Source organism: Ooceraea biroi, chromosome 12, assembly GCF_003672135.1.
Source record: "Ooceraea biroi isolate clonal line C1 chromosome 12, Obir_v5.4, whole genome shotgun sequence".
In the NCBI taxonomy this organism is placed as follows: Eukaryota; Metazoa; Arthropoda; class Insecta; order Hymenoptera; family Formicidae; genus Ooceraea; species Ooceraea biroi.
Window position 1 is genome coordinate 5505442 of NC_039517.1, and position 25892 is coordinate 5531333.

At 49.0% G+C, this 25892-nt stretch overlaps 1 protein-coding gene across 1 annotated transcript in view; it reads right to left on the reverse strand.

The window, feature by feature from the left end:
• Positions 1-534: 534 nt before the first annotated feature.
• The window catches only part of LOC105277747 (protein embryonic gonad), a 29253-nt gene continuing 3895 nt past the window's right edge, over positions 535-25892 (reverse strand). Inside the window, exons 2-3 of the mRNA XM_026974331.1 lie at positions 17904-17996; positions 535-1969 (exon numbers count right to left, since the gene is read on the reverse strand). Coding sequence (XP_026830132.1) covers positions 1724-1969; positions 17904-17996 — 339 coding nt within the window. The 3' untranslated portion in view covers positions 535-1723. The remainder of the gene's footprint in view (positions 1970-17903; positions 17997-25892) is intronic.

Sequence of the window (25892 nt, forward strand, 5' to 3'; positions counted from 1 at the left end):
GGAATTAATAATTACGCGGCGACACGGCTCATTACTCACGACCGCGCGCGGCCGCTGTGGTGGTTTTACGCGAACGCCGTGGTTTCGCGCGATCAATTAGACGTCATTACGGTTGTCTCCTAGAGTTATTAATTTGCTCGATCAGGAAACGAACAAGCGGAAAGGGAACGAGGGATCGACGACGACTTCTTAACCGTCTGTCTGGAGCGAGAGCCAATCGTCACCGGTTCGTTTGACTTGACTTGGCCTGCTTTGGCTTGGCTTGTCTATCGAGTTCCAAGAGAGCTGTTGGCATTCCGTGTGCTGCATTATGCTCACGTGCATGCTTATGTGTATTATACGTTTTTCTCTTGTTGTCACCGCCATGCGGAGGACGCATCTTCCGCGAATCGTGCTGAAAAATGAAAGCGCTTCCCCTAAAGCCCAAACCGCAATCATTTGGTGTTCCCCGTGAATCTCGTGCTCGAATAAAAGTTTAATATATTGAAGGAGATGAATAGTTTTTGGATTCGCTTCTGAATAAATCACAGAATCACCTTGAGTTATTATTTTATTCATTTATTAGTTATCGTAAAATTATAAAGCTCACATGTTCAGTAACCACACTTCGTCTTATAAAATGTGCCGAATCGAAAACGACTCCATCACAAGCGGATCATCATTCCGTCATGTTACCATGACAGTCTCTTACTATTATTCTACTGCAATTTCAGCCAACCTGACAAAAGGCCGCTCTCGGAACGCAACGTTAACAATTTAAATTTTACAAACTACAGATTCACAGACATAAGGTAAAGGCACCTAATATCGTATCCTAGAAATTCTAGAAATAGAAAGAATTGTATTTGATTGAATTGAATTGAATTGACATTTCAAATTGACATTCCAAACGTAACTCGAGTATGTTTTGTACGAAGAATTAACATACCTGATCAAGCACCTCAAAAAGTTTTTTCAAACTATCCGTCACTATCCAAAAGTCCATCCATGCATACTAACTATAACGTTTTCGCTTTTAATTAAATCGCTAAATATCTCATTCACTAAAAACGTGCTACTGCTAATTCTTCAGCCCAAATGGCATTTTCAGGTACTCATACTGATCAAAAGGAGTCACAAAAGAATATACTTAATGCAATGCTGTCTTCTGATATGTAAATATGACGAAACGCATCTGAAAATCTAGAGATTTTTTTACATGCCATCAGACACGAAACAATAGTTGCAAACTTTTAAAAATGTTTTAGATCGATAAGAAATCCCTGAAACTTCTAGTGAATCGTCGTTTCGTCATGTTTATCATCATCAATGCGAGATATTCTTCAATATTCTCTGTGCCCACTATCATCGATTCCACATTACAAAATAAACACCTTTTCGTCATGATATTATCCATATGTGATTGGAGTAGAACCAGCGTGACCTTCACAGATGAAACTGAAGATTGCCGAGAATCAAATCGCGAGCTTCGATTTAGTTTTGATTTGAGTCTGACAGCGACAGGTCGATCGAGATTGTCGAGACATCCATATCGTCACTCACTTGGTTTCGTATGCTAAGATCTATCGGCTGGTCTACCAATGGATGTAGCACTTCCTGTGCTACTCCCACAGAAGTACTCATTGACGGGAAGGAGGCCCATTGCGCGGATAATGTTCCAAACACGTTCGAAGGTATCCCATGGAACATGGGACTCATGTAGGACATCCTCGCCGACATGTTGTTAACGTTGTGTTGTATTCTTGTCTCTTTGCCTTTTTTGCTGGTCAATATTGTACAGTTTCTTGAACGAGGTGCAATGAGGTGGTCGGCCAAAGCGCGAGGCCCTCTTGTTCATACCAACTGCCTGACACTTTTGTAACCGACATGATTTGCAAGACGTCCGATTTTCCTTGTTGATCTTGCAGTTACCACCATTCCTGCATTCCGGTATGTAGGCTCTATTGTAAAGCGTACGACCAAAGAACGACTGTAACAAAAAGTGGCGTTCGTATTAATTAATAGCTTGCGTGACAACGAGATTCGGAGTATGCCTCGGTTTCGTTGTTCGTGAATTGGAAGAGGATCAGGAGGATCGCACAGGCGGGGCAAAAAGCGTTATTGTTGGTGATTCGAAAGCGCCCGCTGATCCACGTCAATGGGAATCGCGCGGCGAGATTAAGGAACGGGACATTTCGCTGACGCATTCGTAGAAATTAATGTGTGTCCGTCGCTCGTTAAATTGATCTACAAACGCACGCCGGTGTGTAGCGTCCAGTGGTCTCGCGGTTACGATCCCTAGACGGCCATGAATTTCCGCAGGCGCGCGCGCGCGCGCGAGCTCTCTCGCCGATCCGACCTCCGACCTTCGACACGGCAAAGAATCGCGGCGCGCCGCGGCCCCGCGGCTCATCCATATAAATTGATCGGATTATCGAGGCAAACGAAGCATTATCACGATAGAGGCCCGCGCTGTACTTTCGCGCCGGATATTACCAGATACGTCCACGACCACGGAGAAACCTCCGTACAAGCGGACCACATAAAGGGTCGACGGTCGGTGCCCGTGTGTAAGCCACGCGCGTTTCTACCGGATTAAACGTCAGGGTTTAATGTTACGCGCGTCACGTGAATTAGCATGCCTGCGCCTAGAAGAGAGGCGCGAGAGAGAAGAAGAGGGTGGCGAGGAGCGAGAGCGCGAAGAAGAGAAAGAGGGCAAAGGGTGAAGGAGATGGAGCTGGAAAAGGAGGAGGAGGAGAAGAAGAAGGAGGTAGAGGAGGAGATAGAGTATATACGTGGCGTGGTCGCTCGTAAAGTTAAACGCCTGTCGGCCGACGATAAAACTGCCTCGAGAAGACCCGCTGCTTCGAAAGGCGCGCGCGGTCTCGCTCGCACGGTCATCGAGCACTAATTTACGACGCAGCTTTGCAGTCTTTTCGCTGCTCGCACCCTCCGGAAATTTCGAGGGACGCAACGCCAGCCAGCTTCATCAGGCTTCCGCGTCCAGGGAAATTCTTGATCGACGCGATAATAAATGGAATTCCCCGTTCCGGAAAGCTGCGATGCTGCTCTCTGCTTCTCGAAGAGAGTTCTTTGCAGGCTGTTCAAAGGCTTCTTCAAAGGAATTTGCTTTTCGTCTTGTTCTTCCTGAGCTGTCCAGGAGTCTGCTTCTGTCCTCATTCTGAAGGACTAATCTGTACAGCAATCTTTGTTCAATCGTTGTTCAATCATTAACCTGTCCGAGATTATTGAAGAATATTGCTCGCGATGTTTTACACGCGATGCTTTTCAATTAGCAAGAAATAGATGAAGATATTCACTCGCGCTGCGTAATACTGCTCAACTAGTATTCCGCTTCAAGATCGAGCACTTGGATCGTGCCCTAGTTGAAATCTAGTCATCGCATACCTCATTCGCGCGACACGATCACTGCGTTAGGTGGTGTTACGAGATTACGAGATCCGCGTATCCGCGTTCTCACGCTTCCGCCGTCGTTACGATATTGCGTCACGATCGATTAGCGCGTAACGCGCTCGCTGGAAGCGGAAGGCGTCATCGAGCTGAAGTGCCGTCGTCGTGCGAGAATTATTGTCGTGCAAGGACACCGATTCCAATCTCCACCTGATCACGCAAGAGTATCGCCGCGTGGACAAGTTAAACGATCCAAAATACCAAAAGCTCGCTAGCGGTATACATCTTTTGATCGGTAAGCAACGATGATACGAGACGCTCCACTAATTTGCGGGCCACGTCGCTCGATGACTCCTGCGACTTCCGGATGATCGTCAGATCGATGTGAATCACCCGGAATTACACGGTGGCAGCTGCTCAAGTGCGGGAACTCGCGCACTTGTTCACACAGCATCGCCGGCGAGCGAGTTTATCGCTCGGCTGCGCTCGAATATCGGCTCGTAAACGTCATAATTACCGGTACGCGTAAATCAGCAGATCTCCGGGGTGGTTTACGACACGTCGGCTGCGTCAGGGGGGTCGACGCGATTTATATATAGCGATGCCTAAGCTTGCGCTCGTCCGCGCGTTCATAATTGATCCAGGCAACCTCTACTTCTGCCATATCAAGGCTTCCAGGACGTCGTATCGCGATTGAGAAAAGTGGTGACATTCTTGAAGCGCCGCGAATGACTTTGTTTCTCGCGGGCTGCAATTGCGTCGTCGTCGTCGGCTGACCATGCGCTCACTCGGTTAGCTGTGTGCTCGGACAGTCTCTCCTCTGCTTGCCCCCTTCGTCCCCATGGAAGAAGCGGAACAACGGGATTCGCGGGTTGCATAACGCACCGCGTGCGTGCGAGCGCGTGTTCGCTTGGCTTTTCAAGTTTTTGCGCGGTACCGGTCAGGATCAGCGAACGGACCGCAACACGACCGGCGATACAGCGGCGGCAACAACAACAACGGCAACTGCAACAGCGAGACAACCGGTTGGTCGCGGAGAACACACAGCGGCGACTGGAACGCGCGCCATTTAGGGGCGCGCGCTACAAATTCGTCGAGGGAAGCTGCGATTATCTCAAATCAGCCGGCATGCCCGGAATCCCGAAGCGATTTGTAACACCTTAAAGCGTTACGCGGAGAAATCGGAACCGTCCGTGATCATGAAAAGAGACGGAAACAACGAGCAACAGATAAAGAGAGAGAATGGCTGATGGAAAGCGAACGCATCCTGAAATCCCTGAAATGATCAATCGACGCTTGCAACGACAAATCATCCTCGCAAGCGGTTACATAAGAACGTGGAGCTCGTAATGTCCAAAATTGCGCGATAATTACAACGATTGGAGATTCAGCTCGAGGAGATCGCGCTCGGAACGGAGAGAGCGACTCGAGCGGTGAGAACCAGGCGAACAAGGCAATGTTTTCCCGGCGCGATGATGAGAATGTCATCGGTATGACACTCGAGCAAGTCGATCGCGGTGATCGCGACGATAATTCTCCCCAGGGGAGAATCGATCGCGCGCGATTTCAGCGGCGATCCGCACGATCGGTCCCGGGAAATCGCCTGCCCGAAGACGAGAAATCGGCCTGGTCCCTCGGCCTCGCGATCTCTCACCGTCTCACCGTCTCGACGATTCCGCGAACGAATTACACGCGCGTTTAGCGCGACCATTATTCGCGCGGATTTCTGCGCGACGAGCTCTAAGTGACGCGACGAACAGGCAATTTTCGCTCCGGCAATTCGCATCGCGCCGCCGATCGATGCACACATTCGCGATCGCGATCGACCGAGATCTCTCTGCTGCGAGATGCCGCGCTGATTTTCACGACATCGTTCTCCCTGAGCGATCAGTTTTTATGTTGATTCGATGATGCTAGGTTTTGCTTTATCAACTTTGCTGATTTCATGGTTGCAAAGTTGGCTAGACATTAACGAGGTCTTTATGATTTTACAACTATATTACAACTATAGGCATCTTCTGCATTGATAGACATTTATGATAAATTCCACAAGATGTTGGTACTTTATCAATGTTAGATATCAGACATAATTAGAATCGTGGTACACTAATGCCCGCCGAGATATTCAATGTGCCAGCGCCTGGATACCAAGAACTTCGTGCCGCTTTAATAATAATTCACGGGCAATTTCACGAAACACGTATCTGTCGCTCTTGTCACACGAGATATCGTTAAACAAACACTCGGTCCCACGCTACGCGGCACACGAAAACGCGCCTTGGTCACGCTATTTCCTTAAGGGACGATTATCCCCCGCGAACGTGAGGCTGCCGCGGGGTAAGAGGCGAAAATTACTTTTGGCGGAAGGTACGAAGACCTTACGCGGCATTACCGGATTTCTCGTAAACGCTTCGCGAGAAAGTCCGCGGTGCGAATCCCGTATGGGATTCGGCGTGCAGCATCCGTTGTGCACGAATCCGAGGTCACGGCACACGAACGCGTGACACGGCCAGGAAGGAGGGAATGGACGTGGTGGAGGGTAGCTTAGGCGTGCGTGGAGAAGGAACGCTATACGTGTGTACGTGTGAAGGTGATGAGGAGAGAAGAGGATGCGCGGAGAGGAGAACCGAAGAGGAGAGTCGAGACAGTCGACACGGCCACACCGCGACTCCAATAGCATCGCTGGCATAGCCGGACAGGCCATTTCACATTCCCACGTCCTTAATATAGATTGTTGATAGGCGCGAGCGAACGAGCGAGACGGGACGAGCGGGAATCTACATAATGGCACGAAGGGGCGACGGAGACGGAGGCGGCGGGCGGCGGAGGAAGAAGGACAGACGCGCGTTCGCAGGGTCATCGCGGCGGTGGAGAACGGAGTCGACCGGCGGACGGGAAGAAATGGACCGAGAGAGGCTTGTGGATGCTGTGACGGCGAGTGCGACGAGGAGCGGCCGCGCGGTTGCGTTACGCCGCGCGCCGGATGCGAGAAAGGAAGAAAGGCACACAGGTGCCTCTCTGGGACGTGCTCCTCTTTCTCTCTGAAGCGAGAAAGTAAGAGAAAGAGAGAAAAAGCGCGGCTGGTCCAGCAGAGTCGCCAGCTTCGACGGTGGTCGCGTCTTCGCGAGATTGCGCCACGAGTGATCCGCGCACGCCAGCGTAGTTACTTGTAATCGCGAGCAATTATGTCGCCGACCACGTGACAATCGCGATGTAATAGATTAATTGAATTAATTGACTGAATCCGTATACATCCTAAACCGTAATCCCGTACGTAACGCTTGGGAAATGCAAGGTCCAAACATTTTTTTTGAGGGAGTTAATAGATTCCAGCACGAAAATTTCTGATTCCTCTGAAAATTTGAGAAACCTGCGAAGAATGAGTAATTTTGGGCATTCCAGGCGACTCGTTGTTAACGTCGAGCGAGTGCGACATTAGCACATGAATGCGCGGATTGGCGAGTAACCCTGATACATCAGCGGCGCAGAACTCGCGCAGAATTCTACATGCTCCTTCCTCGGCGACTTTCCTAGATGAGGATGACGTGACGATCTGGATTTCGCATCGTGGCACTACGTGGCACTAAGCTGCGTGTACACGCTAACGCGCCGAGCACGGCCACGGTCGTGCTAATAATAATCGATTACACACAGCCGGCGTGATGCGCCGCGGCGTCTGTCTTTCCTGGTTTTCCCTGAATCGCGATCATCTCGAGCGATTTGCTCGCTCCGAGATTCCGGATGGAGCTTTCCGCGACTCGAGGAATGGGGGGTGATCACGCGTTCCGCGTATCAAACGCATCCAGATCCGTCTGGTTATTTTTAGTCGTTCGTTCACGGCAGATCCGCATTCATCCGGCCGCGATTACGTAGGCGTGAATCGCGATTCGCTTCATTACACGTCCGCGGCGCGCGGGACAAGCCCAATTTGTTCGTATCCGCTAATGAAATGCACCTGCACAGCGCGTAGCGCGGCGAACGTTCGCTCCGCCCGCAACGCTATTCGCGGAATAATTGAATAATCGACGTGCCTATTCTTTCTCTCTCTTGCCGATTAAAACCTGAAACCGCAGAGCTACTCCTAGAGGCACGATCATTATCATCTCTCTCTCTCTCTTGTTATCGTTGAGCACCTTACGTTGCGTGCGTCTATCCAGATTACCATTCCCCTTTTTTTCTTTTTTATCGCGATAAGTGCTCGTAACTGATGAGGACGACGGCATTACAGACGATTATTATTCTCTCTCGCGTTCCGCATGGAATTGCGTTCCAACCGAATATGTGATATTCATGAGTACTCGTGCGGACTGCCGCGAGGCTGTCGGCAGTCGCTCCGGATTTTTGGCGGCGCTCCAACGGATCCAGCGAAACGAGATCGTGGAAACCGTGAACGAGACGAGGATTGACGGACGGAGACAGACTGACGTCACCCGGTGCCACGGACCTTGAGCCTCTCGAGTGTGCTCTGCATACTTAATCCGAGCAGGCAGCACTCTCGTTTTCGTTCCCGAGCGATCTCTGATCCGAACGAGTCAGCAGCGTCGACGCTGATGAACGATCGGACTCGAGTGGTGCGGGTATTTCCCCGCGAATCGAAATCAACGATGCAAATGCACGTTGATGATCGGTCCCGCCTTCCGTCGAGCAAGTAACGTCCGCGCGATCATTTGCATGGCGCCTTAACGCAGGAACAATGAGCTAAAAGACAGCTCTACCGCGAATGGCACGTCGAAACTCTCGCTTCTGTCTTCCATTAATACAATCACTGACAAGCGTAATTTGATGGCGTGATACGCCCGTGCAACCAATCCTTTCCATAACTTTTATAAAGTAAAAGCCAATTGTTTATTGCAAATGCATTTTATCCGTTATGCTTTTCTGCTGTTATTAAACAAATGTTGCAAATTATGTGAATTATATAACTTATATAAATTATATGAATAACATAATAATAATAATAAATGATTTAATTATATATATGTACAATTTATATAAATAACGAAATTATGCAAATTTGTATTGCGTGTTGTAATATTATTCACGTGTCCAATTCCAACATATTTGTTGCCTGCTGGTTATTGGTGACCGTTGTGATGCAAATAGAAGGTTCAGTGCCGGTCACCGATGACCGTCACGGTGGTGAATGAAAAAGCACCGTCTCTGCGCCACTTTTACTCGTCTAACGAAGCAATGGAGACAGATTCATGATGAATAGCAATGTTTACAGAAAAACTAAAGTATCTAAAAATTGCACGTACCAAACATCAGGAGACTGATAAGCGTTCAGTTAAATTGCAACGAGTTTGTAACAAATTGCGGCGAATTTTATGGACGTGTTTCGCGATCACTCGGAGGAAAGCGCGTTTCCGACACGATTCGGCGAGGCGTTACACGCAGTTGAGTTTATCACGCGTGACACGGAACGCTTCCACGTCCTACGGTATCGCGCCGATTGAATTGCAGATAGCCGCGCAAGCGACAGTTCCTAACTACAGAAACAATGGGCGTCGGTTTATTGTATGCTGATTCTCTTGCGCGGATTTTGAAAGTCCGTTTCTCCGAAGTGTAAGCACACGCGCCGCAATAAAGTTTAATAAACCGGTATCCGGTGTACCAAGTGTGCTCCGTGGCAGTGCTTTTCACCGCTGACACGCCGGGCTTGACATAACAATTACGATATTTGATGCCGCCGCAGGCCGCGAGCATCACGCGGACCGCTCTCGAGCACGCATGCTGCAGCACGTATGCACATATGCTTCCTTCTCTGCTACGGAGTTTGGGTTTTTCCATCGGTGTCGCGGGTAAGTCGTGGGAAAACGTGGAGGAATGGAAATTCATTCATAGCGTCGATAAAGTACGTCGAATCACCCCGTTCATATGAAATGATTTATCCGAATCGATGTAATAGCAAACGATCTTCAGATCGATTAAATATCTTCAAGAGTCACTAGTTAGTGTTAAGAGATTTGTCAAGAGACTGGAAGAATTGAAACTGGAATAAGAATTGGAGAATGCTCGTTCGTGAAGATTTTTTTGAGAGTTTTTAATATTAAGTCATTAATTAAGTAATCGTGTCTATATGGTGATTCCAATACTGCAGCGATGTTTTGGAAAATTTTATTGTTTTCCAACTGCCTATTTTGCTATAAAATTAACGACATAAATACGACTACGTTGTGCTGTCATAAGTAGAATATGATTAAAATTTAATTCATCGCCTATTATAGACCGAAATTACTTAGTTAATAAGTAGCTAATATACCCGAATGTTCGAATAAGCTTCAAACATCGCACGAGGCAATTCCCAGAGCGGCGCTTAAAAAATGACTCGTAATACGATGTTAATCACTGCGGTGAATCGGTTGCGGCGGTCGCGGTGGTCGTCCTGCATTCGCCTTACCCACGCTTTATGGTCAGCCTCGCGAACGGCAGGATCGTATGTTAGAAACTTTTACGGTGCGCCGATATGGTCGCGGGGATTTGTCCTCGGGAGCTATTTGCTTACATTAGAATCCGCCTGGATTCAGGGGGGAAAGAGGAAGCGTACCCGAGAGAGAACGTGCTCGCTCTTCGAGGCTCTCCGTTCTCCGGACGAGAACGGATTGATGCACGGGGACGGTCCGCGTGCGCTCTCCGAGAGGGAAGAGGGACGACGATTATGCTTGGCCGGATCTGCTTCCCAGGAGAGCAGATAAGCTCTCCTCTCGGCGGAGAGGAACGCGCGAGAAGAGCTACGACTCGCGGAGACAGCTGAAAACTCGACAAAACGAATCGCCGCGGACTCGGGAATTATATTCCTGCCGGCTGTTGCATCTCGGAGTGTGCATGCGCGAGCGTTCTGGTTGCTCGAGTGGTCTCTCGGGTCTCTCGAATCATCCCATGTGCCATAACGCGCCGCCAATCATTTGAACGGTACTCCGCTCGGCCGTTAACTCGGTTCCTATTAACGCCGGACGTGGGAACGATTACGTTTAATTGCGAATCCCGCGGATACGGGGGAATAATGAAAATCGGGATTTTTCGCGGAACCGTTTCCCGCGCGCCATCGCAGATCAGGACTATTAATAGGCGGAATTAATGGAAGAGACATTGCGGATTTTCCAGCTCGCCTCGCGCGTTACACCTCGTTGGATTATTCTACAGTAACACAGGCACCGCCGCGGCTCGCGCCGGCTCCAGCGCGTAAAACGCAATTATGTAATCCAACATCCAAAGGCGACGCGGCGTGCACAGCGGACGGAAACGGTAGTCCTTTATTGCGCTGTCCGCCGCGGTAACGCGAGAGTAATGGAACGTGTACTGTTAAGTTTCAAGCAAACGATGCCATAATGGTATCCGTTTACGACAAACCGCGCGCTGTGATAGACAAACGCGCTCTTTACTCGCTCTTTACCCAGTCGAGCGTATTCCATGGAGAACGATCGCGCTGGGCTCAAGCCTCTGGCCGACACTCGACAATAAAAATCGCCGAATCGAAAACAGAAGCACTCGAGTAATTTAGTCCTGTGGCACGTCGCGCACAGCCGCGACAGCCAGGAAAGACGGTAGACATCTGGAGAACGTCCGGCTCTCGCCGGGCACGCTCGTTAATCCTCATTGACCGCGCGGTAACGGTAGCCGGTACCCGCGCAGCCCTTTCCGTATCTGTGTCCATCGTATGCCTCGAACAGCACGAGCGCGATGTGTGAATTACGCGTGCGTGTGCATCTGGGACACGGTCGTCGCGACGCGTCTCGCTTTCCTCGTCGTGCGGTTAGTCGCGACGAATTCGCGCGTCGGTTGCGTGAATCGGTTGGTCTCTTTCCGTTTGCGTAATGCACGATCGTTCTGAAAAGATCGACCGCATTCGCGGACGTGAGGTCGGCGTCGCGTCGCGCCGGTTGCGCAGAAAGACGACGGCGACGACCACGAAGACGACCCGCGAAGCTGCGCTGAATGCTAAATGTCGTTCCCCAAGGGCGCGCCATCCGTGTGGCAAGAGCGCGATGCGATCGCTCGGGCGTGAACTGGGCCACATGCGAGAACGGCGACGTCGGCGTCTAACCGCCTCTGCGACTTTGCTATTTAACTCGCGTGATCGTATCGACCCTTTGCACCGATGCCGATGCCGGTTTCTTACGGTGCCGCGCGCGCCGGTACCATTCGAATCTTCAACGTTTCAATGGATGCTCCCCCCGAGCGCTTGAGGTCTCAGTATGCAGCTCGTGGCTGCGTGAGAATGCTTCAGCAATAAATGAAGCAACGGGATGTGTTACAGTTGATTGCAACTTGTTACAATTGCAAGAGTATTTTTATTAGATCATTAACTAAGTAATCCGGGTCGCGTCGAATGAATCAAGTAAACAGGATTGCTTAGTTCAATCAATCAATTTATTTCGCCAAGAAAGGGATTTATATCCTAAAGGGACTAATTATTTTACAACATTTTACAATATATATTTTATTGTACTATGATATACTATACTATACTAATTTTTTGTAACTTATCTAATTCATATAATTACCTAAATTTATACAAAGATATATATAATTATATACTATAAATTATATAGCTAATTATTAATTAGCTAACAATTAAATCTCAAGTTCTTTTTATTGATATCTGATTATCTAGAAATTGAAGAATTGAGTCTACGTGACGTTCGCAAATGATACAAGCGACATTCGATAATCTCCTGCGTCAGGAGAAAATGGCAGTTTACGGCGGACAAGAATACAAATCTGGAGATTGCGACTAGATTCAGCGACAATTCGGAGCGCCGAGTGCCCGCAAGGGTGCCCCGGCAGCACCTTGGAGCGTCGTCGGATCGACATTTCCTTTCATAGATCGCAATTTATTGGCTCGTAAACCGAGCGTAAAGCCGACAGTCGCCGTGCGGTTTGGCCCACATACGCGCGCGGTTCTTCCCTTCCATCGTACCGCCCATGCCGATCGTAAATCGCCGCTTTATACGCTCGAGCCGATCGGCGCGGTGCGGTTCGCGGTTTCCTTCCCGGAGCGCGTTTCAGCGGTGCGTTCCATCGTGCAAACGGGCGTCGTGCGAGGACGCGAGCAGAATAAAGTCGGTGTATCGTCGAGCCGATCGGCTGCCGGACCAAATCGGTCCGACGATTTTTTCGTCGGTCTCCTACGGGTCGCGCGGCGAAAGTAACTCCGCTCCCACAACGCGACATTATCGATACGAGATCCAGAATAGAGAATTCAAGAGTTTGTCCACGCGCGTTTCAGCTCGCTTGCGGCGGCACCGTGACCCGAAACCTCCTCGTCCAGGTGCAATTTACCCGATGCAATTATCGCGAGCGCGCTCGCGAGTTGGCCGCTTCGTCTCGCGCGAACGGCGCTAGCTAAGCCGGACTCTCGCGCGGTTCTTGGTATCTCCTGGTATCTCCCGGTATCTGGACGGTATTTAAATGGCCGGTAATTAGGCGACGTAATAGCCGCAGTTAAGAAGTGCTTTGCGGTCATGCTTCCACGAAGCCGAAGCCGGTGGATCCGCCTCGCGCGTACGACGCGAGCTAGAAGGAACCCGCTCGAGCACCGCTCGCGGATTCTTGTCGTGTGTTAACACGCGCGCCGTCTTATATGCCCGCCCTAATGTCGCTTTACGAGAGAGCTAATTGTACGCGGGAGAGATATCGCGTGGAGATTGGGTCCATAATCGGCTCTTTACGGCGCTCTTAAATGCGAGTACGCTCCACGGTGGACGCGTCTCTCTCGCCGCTTTAAATCCGCTTCTCTGCCTCCTCCTACATTTCGTGCATTTCAGTTTCTTTTTCTCTCGCTACTGCCAAACGCTCCACACGCATATGTACTCGTGTCTACTTTTCTTATTGCGGAAATAAGAGAACACGACCGAGACTATCCCAACTTTTGCAAAGTCGCCGTGATTCACGAGGCGAACCGATTGCGACAAGAGCGGAACGCAGCTCGCTATTTTCGACGGTTGACACGTGTGAGACGCGGATCTCTGAAACCTGGTGGCGGTGTCTAAAGGGCGTCGCGATACATACCTATCGAAAGAGGACTGGCGGAGCCGGCACGAAAAAGGGAAAATCCAAACTGGTCGCTTAATCTGTCGTTCGTGACGTGACTCCGACAATCCAGCGCGATTCGAGAAATCGTCGGCGCTCGAGGAAGCTGAGCAATTTTTACCACGCTGTTCCCAGAGTGTTACCTCCTTCGCCGGACTGCCGCTTTCATTCCGCACGCACGTAAAAGTCTCCAAATGTGCTCCCTGATTTTCCTTAAACGTGCGCTCAATCGCTGCCCACCTGTTCATGTTTTAATCTTTGGCGTAGCGTGTAGCGATGATATTTTCTTTTTCTTTATATCTACTTGATTTCCCAAATTCCATTTCACTCTCGCCTGCACGTGCGTGACTTTATCTCGACAAGTTGCTCCGCCAATTTGGCAGAAGCAAAGAGTAAAATCAGTCATAAAGTGTCCAAAAGAATCCAAAAGAATGCAAAAAAAGTATTAAAAAATATCCAACTTTGTCGTAGCGAGCGTAGAGCGATTTGCATATATTTGTGTAAGCGTTCTATTCTGTTCCGCCGACCGATCGTGTGTACCGTACGCCGGAAGTCGTCGTTACTCGGCCAAGTGTTTTTCCGTGTCGTCGTCGTCACCGGAAGCTGGACAGATTCCCAGTCGAGGAAGGTGATAAAAAGAAAATCAGAGTCGACGCGAGAAAGCGGAAAGTAATTCGGGTTACTTTAGCTGGGGAGCCATGCTTTTGTGCCGACCGTGTTCTCGATCGCGGGCAGGTTGAGGCTTCGACTTCTCGAACGAGGCCTCATTGTCGAACGATGAATAACCGCGTCCCCTGAATCACGTGCCTCTTCTTTCGACCGAGGCGGAAGGCGCCGAAAAATTTCTGCAATGTCGGTCGCACATAATGCGGACCGTTGAGGCCCCGAAAAACAATGGCATTTGCATCATAAGCGAACGCGACCGGTCTGACCCGAATCTCGGCCTCCCCGCGACTGCCTCCCCCCGCGAGCGTTTCTCTTAACGAGCGAGCGAGATTCGGCAAATTAGTGCATCGGGGTCGCCTGAACTGCGAAGCGAAATGAGAGGAGAAGCATGGGGGGCACCAAGGGGAGCACCATGAGCCCCAGGTCGCTCGCGTTAATATTCATACGCGACGCGCCGCATTTCGCTGCCTTTTGGCGGTCCTGCCTCCGGCTGTCGTTTCATGCTCGACCTTCGAGCAGCTCGGCTTTCCTTCATTTAAACGCATTCGGGACGACCAACGTGGAATTCGGAACGTCAAAGATCAACGCGTTTCGGACAAAGAAGCACCGATGATCACGGTGCAATTAGCCGCGCCACTTTCGTCGGCTCGGATCACGCGTATCACGTGTGAGCACGTGGACGAGCAGTCGCTCTGAAAGAAGAAGCAGAAGCTGACATTTCGACTCGGTCTGGCGCCTTCTTTCCTCGCCTAATTCCCTCATCAAACTTAGACTCGCGCCAGCTTCCCTCGAGATCCGTTTCGACTTTATCGGCGAGGAGATCACCGATCACCGCGATTGCATTTCTGGATCGATGCAATCGTGAAGACGATCGTCGGTCATGTCGTTACATGATCGCCCGCTTCTGATCCCGCGCGCCCGATGTAACATCGTGCTTTCAATCTTTCACGTTCGTAGAAGGCACGCGCGCGTCCCTCCTCGCACCAAAAATGGAAAAGAGCCGTTGAAGAAAGATTCGGAGCGCCGAGCAAAAGGGGCCACATCGTTGTCGCCGTTGCTCACGCGAGGGGGGTCACGGGGAGACACGAGAACTCGCTCGAATCGATGTTACGCGGGGAATTCGAGGCAGTCGTTAGTATGCTAATGAGTGTCCCTGGTTTCTTCGTCCGTGGCTCGCCGTTGACCGACCGCTAAATTATCTCAAATATTTCCAAACGTCCGTCGAGGAGAGCGGATCGGGCCGAAGGTTAGAGATCGCCGAGCACAGCATGGCGACCTGCGCGTGTGTGCGTGAAAAATCGGTCGCCCGAGCGAGCACTTTTAATCCTCGCCGCTGCACTTTCGTGCTCCCTTCCGTCCCGCGCCCCTCGATATCAGGAACCCCGTTGATGGCGCCGTTATATATCTCGCGATAACATCAAAACCCCGTGAGAGCGGCAGCGTCCCCTGCCTCCCTTCCTCCCTCCCGCGTCAAGTATATAGTTATACAACCGGCAGTGACGTACGCGCGATACAACGGCGATATTAATTTCCCAGACTGGTATCGCGTTTCGGTATCGCGATCGTATCGGCTCGTCCATGCTCGTTAATTAAACGCGCGAGCCGTGGTGTCGTCAATTAATTCTACTTACGCGCGGGTAATAATAACTATATTCGCGGATCGGGATTACCGTAATTGCGCACGAGACGTGGACAAAAGCCGCAAGAGAGGTTCGTCAGCCGAAAATTTCCAATCGGTCACCTCGCTACCGATAATAAAATTTCCTACGACGCGCGCGGTGCGCGAAACGTGCATAATCAATCGCTATACCGTTATTTAAGAATACTGCAAGAGTACAAATTGGATTGAGATGCGCAACCGCTCCGCTGAGATCTCTGCGCTCCCAGATCTAGATCCCCGCGCGACGGTATTCTCTGCTTTCTCTTTCTCCCTCGAGCGCCTCCTTCTCACTCTCGGAGGCTCATTCTAGTTCACGAGACTCCTCTAGGAGGACCTAATTGACCTAAAAGGCGTTATCTGCTACTCCGTCTCCGGGAAACTGAACGCGCGCGCTGTAAAGGCGACCGGAGGCAGTGCGGCCGTGTTGCGGCCTTAATGAGGTCCAATTACTATCGGATGGGTCACTTAGTACTCGGGTACCGATATTCCACCGGTGTAACACACCGTGCTGAGGACAGGAGGACGCGAGCGAGGGGTCAACTCCTCTCGGAGACCTTAACGAGATCCTCGCGATCGTCCTCATCGTCGTCGTCGTCCTCGTTTGTCGGTACGATATGCTGCACCAGCGTACGCATTCCGGCGCACGTGCGCTGCCACGGGAATCCACCTGTTGAATATTGCTACTGCGCCGAGCAACACACGGAAGCGAACTTTGATCGAGGCGAGACATCCCTCTTGCTAGATGGCCTCCCGAACCAGCGCGAATCCCGCGTTTGTGTCGAGAAACGCTCCCCTCCAGGCAATACTCTCTCGAGGAGCACTTTCAACGATCATGAAAACTTTGAATCAGGCGACTGATTCGCCTTGCGATCAACGTGACGAGCGTTAACGAGGATACTTTGGTCCCTTCATCAGAAAAAAAAGAAAAACATAAATTTCTTTCGCAAGAGCAGAGAAATGACGTGATGAATTAATGACGGAACAAGCCGAAGAGTCATGCTATTCCACATTACGATTTTCACGAGTCTACGGTAAAGGAAGCAACGGCCCGTCACAACTCGCCGTACGCTATCCGCCCCATCGATACGTCATTATTTTCAGGACATTCGCGGCGATTCGCCGCGGACTCGGCGAACGAGGACGATCCGAGACAATCGATTAGTCGAGCTCTGGTCTCTCGTCCACTTACGGATTCGAGCCGGGCTGAAGATCGTTTTTTTGGCCGTTTCTCGCGCGCGCTGCTCGCCTTTTCCGCGCCGGACTTTCTCACCACCTCTCGCGCGACGACCGTGATTACCACGACGGAGGTGGTAGGTTCTCTACCGGCATGCCTCTTCTTCCTTTCGCCTCGCATCGGTCACGGCTTATTAAGCCGTCTCTTCTTTAAACTGGAGTACGAGACGCGCGTGCACGCACCGCGTATCGACTTTTACGACCTCGCGACGGGTTAATACTGGCAGAGACCGCTTCCGTTCACTTCTTGCCGAAGAGTGTCTCCCCGGAGACGACACGCCAATAAATCACTGTCCCGCTTTGCTCCGCAAGTGTAATTTTACCCTCTCGCCGGTAAAATTACGCATGAATTTTCGTCGGGAGTCGGCGTATAAGTTTCCGTTGTTCTGGAAACTTGTCCAACACGTGTATCTCTCCCACCGATGGTGCGAATTAAAAAATCGTTAATCGATCGATTTATTAATAGCTTACATCTTGAAGACGTAGCAGAAAAATTGCTGTGCATTTACAGCGTAAATGAATGATGAAAATGTGAATTGCGTGAAAGGTTCTCGTTCAATATTTCTTGTGCTTGGAAATCCATTTTACGATCGCATCAGCTCTCTGCAAATTGCAGGTATCGCATAATGCACACGCTCATAACACTCGCTAAAACGGAGCGCTCAGCTGTTACTGAAAAACACGACGCGATCGTTACGCTCGACTTTGCAGTCCCTCGCGCTCTGTGTCGCTCTTTCGCGCGTGCAGAATTTGCATTACAAGTGTTACGTAACGATGAGCAGAGCGTGTCTCGTCGAGACATCGTCAAACGTGCGAATCCTCGGCATCGACGAATTACGTCGCAGACCAAGGTCCGAAATTCATCTCGGGATTACTCTCGCAGAATTCTCCCGGCCAATCGACCAAACTACAAAACTCTTACCTTGCATCCCCCACACGTGAACACTCCAAAATAAAAGCCAATTGCAGGTTCATTACATATTTTGCATATTTCAGGTTTCTTTTTATATTCCATCTGCAATTTCAGAAATAACGCGTAATAAGACGTCAGTTTTGAAAGAGAGAATCAGTCGCCTCGGTTCATCCTTGGAAGAATGAAGCGCGACAGTGAGTTGGATACTTGGATGTGTGTGTGGTGGGGCGGCGAACCGGTTCTCCATTCGCTTCAATTTTTATTCCTCCCACGATACGGATGCTGGAGCAGGATTTGGAGTACGCGATGGGGAATCATTGGAGAGATACTTAGCGATACTCGGATTACGCGAGTACGTCCGTTTTATTGTCGGGCGACCTCGCGGGCCCCTCGCCACCCTGCGCGATCCCTTTTCTTCTTTTTGAAAGTCGACCGAGCGTGTCTCCACATTTTACGCGACTCTACGTAAACTCGTTGGTGAACGTTAGTAAACTCGCGATGATATATCGTCCGTACGAGAGTGTCGTGTGTATCTTTTCGGTGGACTCGGTCGAGTTTTCGGCCATGGGGACGATTAGATCTTCGCCCGTGGGCACGAAATGGATATCCGGAGAATCATTAGGTTCCTTTCTTTACCAAATCTATGTTTCCCCACCCTCTCGTAACGCGCTCGAATCGAAACCCGTTTTAGCCCACCGGCGTGTCATAAATCAGCGCTATCTCGGCGAACGGTACCATCTGCTTCGAGAACTCGGTGTCGGGAGAGCATGGAACCTATTTTTCGAGTAAACTGGAATAAAATTAGACCACACAGATGACCCGATAAGGAAGTCACCTATGTCGTTGCTCGCGCCTATTTTTTCGATCATCGGCGGCATCGAAGCTGCGCCGATTCGCGGTCGATACCGAGAATTTACGAACAGTCTTTTATGGGATTGTATTTCACGTGCGAGAAACCTCCGTTGGCAGTCGTAATGATCGGCTGAATTGGGACCGCTATGCATCCATTTCCCCTATGGTAATGGATGTAGACGCGATTTTACGGTTTACGCTCGAGGGAGAAAAAGAGAGAGAGAGAGGGAGTTTCATTCAAAGTGGTCGTCGTGGAACGCAGGCACTTTTAACACTTGGTCCATGTCTCTCGTGAATGATTACAAGCTGCGCGCCTCCAGAGATACGTTAGGAATGCACGCAAAACAATTCAAAGCGAAAGACCACCTGTGAATATTGATTGGTTTGAAAATACAACCACGCGATTGGTAGCCGGCGAGGCCGATGCGTCGATCTGGAGATGAAGTGCCTCGAAAGGATGCTCTTTTTTCTTTTTATTATTAATGTAAACTCTGATACATCATGAAGTAGTCGATTCTTTGCAGTGCGCTCGTGAAGAAAACGAACCTACGGATCGACTCTTCCTCTCTCTTTCTCTCTCTCTTTCTTTCTGGCTCATTCTTCTTTCGTTTTATGGCAGTACATTTTCTTCACGAGCGCACTGCAAAGAATCGACTACTTCATGATGTATCGTCGGAACGACTGACTAATCAGTCTGCGATTTTATTGCGCACATCTGCGCCAATACCAATCAACGCTAACCGTAGCATCCAACTTTACTACATGAACCAAGAGATTCCACGTTGATGTAGGTCACGGAAAATTTGCAAGACTAGATCAACAGAGTTCAGTCAAGTCAATACAGGTGCCAACAGTAGTTCGACTAGTCGAGAAGAGGACGGGTTGAAGCACGTCATCTACACGAGTTACGAAGTTTCTCTCCGAGTCTTCTCTTGATCCACATCGTTCTCCGAGTCACGTTTGCAGGAACACTTTCGTAGTACCGTCTTTGAAATTGCCGGTGCGTCAACACGGATCCCGGTCGATTGTTTTCCGATATTTCTAACGTGCCAGAAGATCACCGGAGACTCGGTCTAAGTCGTTCTAAGTGAGTCTAAGAAGCTCGGGCAAGAAGAGATCTCTAACGCGAGAGCAAACAAAGCGGTGTACACGTATAACGGAGCCACTGCGGATCGCCCAGAGACGCAGAAACAGACGCAGAAATCACGATACATCGGCACATACATCTCGCGATTCGGAGGAAATAAACGCGTAAAGGTCGGCACGTCGAGAAGGAAAGATCAAGATGCGAGGTGGAGTCGATCGCAAGCGACCGGTCCGCAAAGTCTCCTAATAACCGAAAGGAAATAGATCGTCTCGAGGCGTGCATGCCATGATCCGCGATAAATCACGGAGATCGCACAAGTCAGGCCTTTGCCTCGCAAACTTCATCATTTACGTAGCCTAGCTAACCCGCGAGTCTGCTGATCCGCGAAAGTGATCGCGATGGATCGTATATCGATGATAGTCCGACGGATCCACGCAGATCAAGATTGATCTACGTCGTCATGTCTTAAATGCTTTTCGAAATTTTGTGGACAACGCATTTCGCATACGGAGTGGTCCGATATGATCGTTTCAGGCAGACGCAGAAAGGAAAACACGACTCCTCCCAATTTGGCTGTCGATGTCACTGACTCCGCTGGACCGCAGCACACGCAACAGGTGAAACGAGAGAAGAGATCGGGGAGAGAAAGGCTGCCACAGGGCAGTCGGCAGTGTAAACACGCGGTACCCCGTACCCCAGTTTCCGTGGATAGAGTCAATATTTGCCTGGCACCGGTGCGTTAATGAAGTTGATCGGTTCGCCGTACCTGCTCCAAATACCAGCTCACGAGGAGGTCTGGACGACGACGACGACGAGTACCGACGAGAGCGGAAGGGTCACGCGCGACCCTTCGAGCCCTCATCACGGCGATTCGTGTACTAGTAGCCTGTGCATATGTGTCCGCTCTCACACACGCTCATATATACACATGCGTGCGACCTGTATACCTGCACACGGGGGCATATCGCAGTTTACGCGCCATTAAACACGAGTCCCGTGTGACGTTTATCCCTTTATGAGGCCTTTTTTCACCGACCGACCGACCGAGGAGTCGGCAGCACTCCCTTTGTCGCCCTTATCCCTTACGCTACCCGTCGTCTCAACCCCTTTCTCCGCGTCGATTTTGCGCGTCGCTCGATCATCTTCTTCGTAATCGTTTCGGCGATTGACGGTGGAATTCTTTCCGTTTTACGCCACGCGGTTAAAAAGAAAAATATCCAAAGACCGAATTTATGCGTAAAAAGTTATTATACGCAATGCAGCTTAATGTGGCTCATTCATGTATGAAATTGATCGAAGAGATCTTTCTGACGCAAGAAACACAGATTGACGTTGGCGAACAAAGCCGACTGATTACGTAACGCGGTTTATATTGCGACAAATAATCTTCTTGAACCTCGATCTAGTTTATAATCAGTTCAAAGTGCACGCGTTGGAATAATATTTACGATGGTTGGATGCTTGTAAAAAGCGCCTGTGATTTATAAGGGTCACGAGCGCGCGAGGTAGAACACGTGGATGCAAGTGGAACGAAAAAAGAGAAAGATTACGAAATAAGAAGAAGAATTTATTCTGGCGAGGCGAGATATGTATGCGTCGAATTAGATCACTGATTTTCTTCGTTTGCTCCTCGTGATCCACTTCTAGTAGATATATGCAAAAGTTTTAGTCATTTTTTGCATGTTTTCGCTTTAGGTGCATAATGTATGCAAAAAAATTCAGTCATTAAAACATTTGCTATCGATTTTCTGTCATTTCTCGAGTCAATTCGAATTCTTTTGCGGAAAAAGTTTCTTCGTATTTCAGCCACATCTCGAAAGTATTATCCAGATAAAAAGCGATTGGAACAAGTAATCCGAAGACGCCAAGTTGGACGAATACCGTCGCGTGCGAAAAAGTTTTCCAGCTCAAATCCAAAATGGTTGAAATATGAAAAGCATATATAGCTTTTTATTGCTCATCGTGTTCGCTATTGTTTTTCACAGTTATGTTTATTGTTAAATCATGATATTTGTCAACTCTTCAAAAACGTAAGAAAGTGAGAATTTATGTAAAGTTTAAGTAATAATAGCAGAGCGCTGGAAGAAAAGACTAAAACTTTTGCAAACACCTAATAATACCAACAATTTACGTTTATGAGGAGGGATTTTTGAAACATTTCGACAATTTCGACGATCGAACTTTGATACCAGAAAGAATCTCGCTTTACAGGGCGCGTTGCGCAACGGGGTATAATCAGTTTCCACGCACGTTCACAGTTATAATTCTCCGCGGCAACGAGAGTACACATTAGAAACGCAATTCGCGCGATATAATTAATCGGAGGTGTATTAATTCGCATATTTATTACACACCGCGTTAAGAATGAGCACTTGATTACTGTCCGCGCTGTGATATACGGCCAGCGATTTTTCTCGGTGCTTTAATGAGTCAATGAATCTACTCGAAAGAAGAAGTCGATATTTCAGCCGCTCGATTGCGCGCGCGAGCATGTTTGCGCACAAAAGTTCCGCGCGTCAAACTTGCCGATGCTTATCGGCGCTCAATTATGCGTGGAAGGATTACGCGCAAATAAATGCATACGCCCGTATATAATCGAATATTACGTCAAGTAAACAGGATCCTGTGTGCGAGTGCTGAAGCGCAAAAGTCTCACGATGATTCGCCGGGCGCGCAGAAGAAATCTTTGGCGCAACGTCGTAACCGAAACTGGTTCTCCGTGTGGCGGAACATCGGAATGTGTAGCGGAAGTCTGTTTCGATTTAAATGATTGCATTTGAGTCGATGAAAATTTCTCGAGCAAGCAAGTGCGAGTAGCAAAATACGAGAGCGCCGTTTTGTGGGGATGAAGTGGGGTGAAACCCTGCGACTTGCGACTTGCGAGAGCATCGATCCACGAAAATCCCAGAAACGCCCCAAAAACGTAGCAGAATGCAACGCGCGGTCGGCGCAATTTGTATTGGCGTCGATGCGTTTTTAACGATCTGTTTGATGGATGGTGGCCATTCATTCACGGATGCGTCGATCGAATCCCTGAAAAATGATCCTGCGCATCGGTGCGCACACATCTCAGCGGGAGTATATAGACGTAGCGATGCACCGATATATAGGGTGTATCAAGAAGCACGCTGTTATAACACTGGATTACGAGGCAAACGGTGCCTTTTCGAAACTACTAATCGCGCGATAGCAGGCAACTGTTTGTTTCGTATTAGAAGCCGCAAACACCGTCTCAAGATCTCTAAAACGATTAGCTTCATCCTCAACGTCCGATATAAATCTGAATAAAATTCTGCAATAATAAATGGATAAAAATCCAAACAACGATAAAACAAATTCAAGCAAACTCAACGTCAACGAAACATCATTGAAGAATTCGCCCGCGAGTTTCCGGACGAGAAAGCGTCAGGATTCGCAGCTGACGATACGCGACGTCCCATCACACCCGGTATACACCGTCCGCGAACATATGGCAGGGTAGACGACGGAGTTCCTTTTCAGTTAATATGTTTTCGCGATCCACAATGCGCCCGGCCGGGAGCCAAAGACAATTAATAACCTTCCGGAGGATCATTTATCGCGACAGTTTAGCCTCGCGTTAGAAGAGCAGCTCGCTGGCGCGCGGAGCGCATAAACGCCGTGGCGCAGGTAGCCGCGTCGCAGACGACGACATTGTCTGTCTCCTCGAGCCGTGACCGATCCGATTTTTAACAGCGATTTTGCTTCGTCCGCCACTCGACGAGAGTCAATCGGGAACGCGCGACCCTCTCGCACTTGTGGGAATCTCTTCGCGGCGGATGCTCTTCGCTCGGAAGTGCCTCGTGATTCGTTATGCCCGCGTTACACACGTCCACGTGCATGTGAATGCACGACGTGCTTCATCCTCCAGAACAGCTGCTGCTGCGAGCGGCACGTTCCGCAGAGCTCCGAATGGATACGGTAACGCGGACGAATACGGTAGCCGGCTCGAAGCAGAAAGAATATTCACTCGACAGGCTTCGACAGGAAAACCAGTCGGTCGCGTCATCGATTTACATCGAACTGAGCGTGCGAATTTACCGGTAAACGCGGTTTCGTAAAACACGAGGAACACCGTCGGGAATCCGCGTTCGCGGATAATTTATGCACGCTGGAGTAGCGTGCACGCATGCACTCGCACGCGATTGCGACGACGATCTGCGTCTCGCCGCTCGCGTGATCGTGCACGGTCATCCAAGCCATGATACGTGTGATGATTTACTTATTCAGGATTTTTTTGCAAGCCAAAGACACGTCATATTACCGTGCCATTAGAGCATTTAGACGACACAAGCGTAACATCACGATGAGCTGGATGAGCGAGTCATCGAAACGGAACGAAAAAAAATTAAACTAGTTTTAATTAAATTTAAATTTAAAAAATTAAAAATTATATGAAAGATATTGTTCGCGCGTACACATTTTTCGTGAGGAGGAAACAATCGTCCGGACTTGGTGAAACAAGCGTTATATAAAAATCAGCCGTTCTCTCGAATAAAAAGTTTTATATCTGCCTTATGCTTACCCCAAGATGCGAGCCGGCATGCCTCGCCGCCGCAATTTAATCTCCCTTTATTTGGCGATTAAGCGCGCCACCATTGATTTATAATCTCATAAAAGGCTGAAGGCACGGTTCTGTAACGACGCCGGCAATATCGCGAACTGAAACGGCATCGGGAGACTCTCACACATGTATAGTGTTGTGTATATGCGCTCGTGATACAAATACGATTTCTACGAAAGCAACATTTCGGATTTTACGTGATCTCGTTGAATAAATCTCAGAAGTTCCCGGATTGTTAATTCGATTCACGCGATGACGTTGATCAGATAATCGTCCAATTTTTACATTGAATTTCGTGAATTGGAGCACGATTTTATTTATTAGGTGTATGCGAAAGATTTAATCATGTTTTGCATGTTTTCGCTTTAGCTACCTAATATATGCAATACAATTCAGTCATGAAAATATTCGCTCCCGTTTTTTACGACTTTTTGCCGCCTCTCAGGTAAATTTCGAATTCTTTTGTGAAAAAAGTTTCTTTGTATTTCACGTCACGTCTCGAAAGTATTATCCCGTTAAAAAGTACTGCATCGATTAAAACAAGTAATTCGAAGGCGCCAAGTTGGGTCAATACGCCGCGTGTGAGAAAAACTTTCCAGCTCAAGTCAAATACTTTGCTGAATACGAAAAGCACGTATAGCTTTTCATTGCTTATCATGTTTACTATTGTTTTTCAAAGTTATATTCATCGTTAAATCATGACACATGACACGTTTTACAAACTTTGATGCCAACTCTTCAAAGCCGTAAAAGAGCGAGAATTTATTCATAGTTTAAATAATAATACCAGAACACGTTGACAAAAAGACTAAAACTTTTGCATACACCTAAAATATTTAGCATTATATGCAAGCGTACGTTAATTATACCTGCCTTCTCATATAAGAAATTAAAAGGCCTCATTGACACATAATTATCTCGTCGCTGCATAATCGCAGCTTCATTCAGCGTCCGCGAGAGAGTAACCGTTAGCGAGTGCTCTCGCTCTGTAATCCGACGTTCGTTTCAGGCAACTGCGTCGGCCATGCAGGACTTTGCAGGCACTGTTCTTGGGAGAATACATATTCGCGATTATCTTTCACTCTCGTCAGCGACGAGTTTCACGGTGTACGCGATAAGACGATCCAATTGTCCACTCAACGCAGTCGCCTTTCGCAGGCACGTCCTCGTCGTGCCAACGGAAGCGGGACCGAGTGTGGATCGGTGTAATTCACGAGTTATCGCCACGAGTGCGCACCGAACAAAGAGCATCGGTTTAGATTACGAGAGTAACGGGCAATTTGCATGCGCACCGTTAAACGCGCCTCTTCAACGATCCGGATAAGATAAAGTGAGAGAGACGTTTCCACGCATTCGCACGTTTCGCTCGACTATTCTCCTTTCTGGGAAAAGAAATCCGGCACATTCCACATTTATGCATTCGCTTTTTTTTTCATTTCGTCTTGTTTGTCCTTTATCCATATTTATCCGTATCCGT